This window comes from Alosa pseudoharengus, unplaced genomic scaffold (genome assembly GCF_046254945.1).
Source record: "Alosa pseudoharengus isolate Yale_2024_CS ecotype anadromous, Long Island Sound unplaced genomic scaffold, YU_APseudo_1.1 YU_APseudo_1.1_scf_22, whole genome shotgun sequence".
Lineage (NCBI taxonomy): Eukaryota > Metazoa > Chordata > Actinopteri > Clupeiformes > Clupeidae > Alosa > Alosa pseudoharengus.
The window spans coordinates 291,702-296,701 of record NW_027468680.1 but is presented as its reverse complement, the minus strand read 5'-3'; the positions used below and the strand labels follow the sequence as shown (position 1 = coordinate 296,701).

Sequence of the window (5,000 nt, the reverse complement as noted above, 5' to 3'; positions counted from 1 at the left end):
AAGAATGTGAAGGTAGTCCTATTTGCGTTGCATACTGTGGTAAAGACATAGGCTACCGATAAGGTTGTCTCGTTCAACTGGATGAGGATTTCCTCGAGTTGCCCCTATTAATGTCAATGCTGCATATGTATCAGTGACAGAGGCACTAGTTTCAAAGACTGTTGCAGTTGTTGTAGAATTCTATTTCAATAGGCTATGCTTGCTTGGGCCTTTTGTGTAAATGTGCGCTGTGTGTGACCTGCGTGTGTGCGTGCACGCTCATCTGATTCTGTATACCAGCGGTTCCCAAACTTTTTTCCCCGCGGACCACACCTTCTACATCTTGACTCGGCTCGCGTACCCCCACCATCCAACACATAAAAAAGTAACTCATTCTATTGACGCATTCCAGGCATCGTTGTTTAATTAGCCGCCCTACATGATAACATAATCAAAATGTGCAACTGGTCTATGAGCTCTCACGCTAAAAAAAAAAAGAGTGTGGAGAACCACATTAGAATGGTTAGATAGCATCTCGCTGCAGACCACGCACTGTGGCTTTGGGCAGTCTGTCTCCCAATCCACATGAAGCCGAGGGCTATATGCCTCATCATACTTTCGTTTTCTTCGCAGAGTCTTTTCTGTCTCGTTCTTTCTTTTACCCCCCTGCGCTCCATCTCCACCTTCATTAGTCTGCCCCCCATCCCACTCCATCGTTACCTGTGTCCTGCTCTGTTTCTCTCGCTTCTCCTCTTCGATCGCTTTAATTAGGCCTTTTGGACAGTGTCCCTGTTTTTAGCCAGTTTTCCATGTTTACACAGCCTTTTACCTAGCCTATACTTCAACGAAACTAACGCGCCAGATATTCTGGCTGCCCGCAGGAAATCACGTGTAGCCTATTGTGTGTAGCTTATTTTGTAAGTTTACAAATGATTTCCTTTAATTTCACGTTTCCATATCATTATAACCTGATTCGAAATTATGTATTATAATTAGAGTATTAATTAATTAATCATTTTTAACTCCTTTCCGCCATTGCCCTTTTCATCTCGCGTACCCCCTAGTGGCAGCTCGCGTACCACCGGGGGTACGCGTACCACAGTTTGGGAATCCCTGCTGTATACAATTAAGAATTCCATTTGTTGTTTGTTCTGTTTAATGGGCTAAAGACAGGCTATCCACAAACGTGAGTGTTTAATCACTAGCATGGGAATAACTGAGGCATCATCTGCGTTGGGCTCGGGTCGGGTTCGGACAAAAAAATGAAAATGCCAGTCAGGTTCGGGTCGGGTTCGGACGCAACTCTGTTGGACACGGGCCGGGTTCGGACAGAAAGTTGTGGCCCGAACCGCACTCTAATACGTAAGTATACTTAGGCCTATAAACCTGATTTGTTTTTTACACTTAGAGGGTTCTGCTTGAAGGACTGGCCACTTGTAGGGTCTGCTTGAGGGGCTTGCCACTTGAGAAACTGGCCACTTGTAGGGACTTGCCAGTGCTATTGGACCTTTTGGTGTTGACAAACAAGGAAGGCCTGAATAATATGCACATGAATTGACACTTGTTAAACTCACCTCAACATGTCTTTTGCAATCATTTAAGCCGCCATGGGCAATGCTAAAGTCACTGTTACAAACAATGCAGCGTGCAAGACTAGGCCTATCATTATTTTTTACTCTTATGAGACCAGGGTAGCCTACACTTTGAAATGGGTCTTACATTTTCCCTTTTTTGAGGCACTGACTCTGCCATGACGCTTCTGTTCCTATACACTGAACTGATACACTGAACTGATTAATTAAGTTTGGGAGAAAAGAGATAAAAGCCCGCCTAGCCTACACTGAAAACTGATTTAGGGAAACAGGCCAATCAGGATGCTCTCTGGGCCAGATGTAGGGTTGGTAATGAATAATCGATTATCGATTATTTGTTTGTAAGAATTTATTCGACAAAAATTCTAAGCCTAATAAATAATCGTTCTAGTCACGCGCATTATGAGAACAGCTATAACTTCCAGTATCTTGTGCAACAACAGACGACGAGACGAGCAGAGATGAAGCGGGCTAGGTGAAGTGCAGTGTGGGACCATTTCTCGACGATAAAGTCCAATGTAATTATTGTGACGCCCTGTTTACCTACCATAGTGCAACGTCTCCACTAATATATCATCTGAAAAATGTAGGCTACATCCGAACGTTAATTACGGCGAAGCCAGCTCAAGCGGAGGGATCCATTCAGGCTACACTAGCCTCCGTCCCATCTGAACGAGTTTTTTCAGCTGCCGGACTGACAGTAAATCGATTGGGCACACGCCTTACCCCAGAACATGTGAATATGTTGATTTTTATGAACAAGAACACATAGGTGAGTCTGTGATAGGTAATGTATGCCCAGGCAGTCCATGCAGGCCAGTTTCTCACCTTACTGTAGCCTGCATCTCGCCAATACGTTGCCACGACAGTCAGTTTATAACAGTTTAATGATCTAATATGGCAATAAGCCAGGTTTTGATATCGTTATTGTGAATTTGTGTCGAGTTTGATGGCCGTCAATTTCGTTCATAGTAACGTAATCTAAGTTAAAACTCAATTGTCAAATACGGTAGGCTAATTGCCACCAGCGTTGAGCTGAAGTTTAACAGAATACAGTCATTAGACCGTGTTATTTCTTAATGTCTACTTGCCTACTTTTTTTAAAAGTGATCAGGCAGTGATGCGTTTGCATAGCCTACATGTTAAAAATCCGTCAGATGCCATAATGCACTGTAATAAACTAAAGTTGACTACTAAATGGCGTATTTCTTTAATACATCTATTTTTGATAAATCAGTCCTGTCATGTGCATGTTTTGACCTTAATGTGTGTGGGGGTGATGGTGAATGCAAATTCAAACCATGCGGCTCTGAGCGGAGACAAGTGACGTCATGCTTTAGTGAATAATCGATTAATTGTTTGATAACGTTATCAATATTCGAACATGAAAATTCCTGAAAAGTCCCAACCCTAATGGTGACGATTATTTGCACATGCACAGAGGGTTTCTATGGTGACGATTACTCGGCTTACTACATATACAGAGGGTTTCTATGGTGACAATTACTATATGCACAGAGGGTTTCTATGGTGACGATTACTACATACACAGGGGGTTTCTATGGTGACGATTACTATAGGCACAGAGGGTTTCTATGGTGACGATTACTCGCCTTACTACATACACAGAGGGTTTCTATGGTGACGATTACTATATGCACAGAGGGTTTCTATGGTGACAATTACTATATGCACAGAGGGTCTTCAAAGTGCCCTCTTCATGAGAGGGCTTTTTTCATTATTTTTTTATTCAATATGTGGTCCATCTATGTATATATTGTTGCAAACACTAATGCAATTAGGCCACGAGTGTTCATTATAGTTTTGGATGATTTTCTATATTTTAAAAAAAAAATTCATCAGGACAGTTGCACTGAAGAACATTTTGACACAACATTTGGAGCTCAATAATTCCCTTAATTTAACACTTTGATTCACTTGATTTAGTTTATGTACACATGCAAATGAACACACACTCAGACACCACACACACACACATACACACACACACAGACACACACACACATACACACACACACACAAACCACAGCACATACACACAGGCAGACAGGCAGACACACACACACACATTATACACGTACACACACATAAACGCACACACCACACATATTCGCACACACACACACACACACACACACACACAGAGGCAGTGGTAGACCTGGAGTAACCCGGATTAGGAGATAATCTGTAATACACACACACACACACACACACACACACACTCCAGATTAACCCCACAGGCCTGTTAAACACCAATCACCATGTTGTGTGTGTGTGTGTGTGTGTGTAATATTTTGAAGTGTGTAAGGGGGTGGGCGGGATATATGAGACGTGGTGTGTGTGCGTTTGTGACGGAGTGGGTGTGTTTTTGAGTGAATGTATGTGTGTGTGTGAGCGTGTGTGAAAGAGAGAGAGTGAAAGAGTGTGTGTTTGTTTGCATGAATGTAAGTGTTTGATGTATTTGTTTTTGTATATAAGTAACTATCTTCACTGTGACATTATTTGGCCTTAAAGGATAAATCTGGTATTTAGCACTTTGAGTCCCTTTTCTGGTTTGTTTTGGATGAACTAGAGTGGTGGACACAGAAATGTTGACGATGGGTCCTGTCCTAACTCCTGTATCTGTATTGAATCTAACGTCCTGTAGCTAAATTAACTCCTGTATCTGTATTGAACCTAACGTCCTGTGTGTGTGTGTTCTGCAGTACTCTCAGATGAGGGACGAGGTGTTTAAGTCAAACCTTGTGTGTGCCTTCATCGTGCTCCTCTTCATCACCGGGATACAGGGTCTCCTGCCATCCACCAGGTAACACAAACACACACACACACATACACACACACACACACACACACACATACACCTGCATAGCGTACCTTTAAATACCTGAAGCTGCATAGTGTACCTTCAAATACCTGACCCTGCATAGTGTACCTTTAAATACTTGAAGCTGCATAGTGTACCTTTAAATACCTGACCCTGCATAGTGTACCTTTAAATACCTGAAGCTGCATAGTGTACCTTTAAATACCTGACCCTGCATAGTGTACCTTTAAATACCCGCACCTGCATAGTGTACCTTTAAATACCTGAAGCTGCATAGTGTTCCTTTAAATACCTGACCCTGTATAGTGTACCTTTAAATACCTGAAGCTGCATAGTGTACCTTTAAATACCTGAAGCTGCATAGTGTACCTTTAAATACCTTCAACACCTGAACCTGCATAGTGTACCTTTAATACCTGAAGCTGCATAGTGTACCTTTAAGGACACTTCAGCAAAAGCATTGTAGAAGAAGTCGTAACTTAAGATCAGTATTATTTTGATCTATTTAAAGACCTTAAGATCAGTACTATATTGATCTATTTAAAGACCTCCCCCCTGACTCGAGGTTGCCAGCCCGGATGCTG

At 42.2% G+C, this 5,000-nt stretch overlaps 1 protein-coding gene across 1 annotated transcript in view; it reads left to right on the top strand.

Annotated features, from left to right (window-relative positions):
• Positions 1-5,000, top strand: part of adcy8 (adenylate cyclase 8 (brain)) — an 83,838-nt gene that overhangs the window by 42,852 nt on the left and 35,986 nt on the right. Inside the window, exon 9 of the mRNA XM_076300065.1 lies at positions 4,298-4,398. Within this exon, the coding sequence (XP_076156180.1) occupies positions 4,298-4,398 (101 nt within the window). The remainder of the gene's footprint in view (positions 1-4,297; positions 4,399-5,000) is intronic.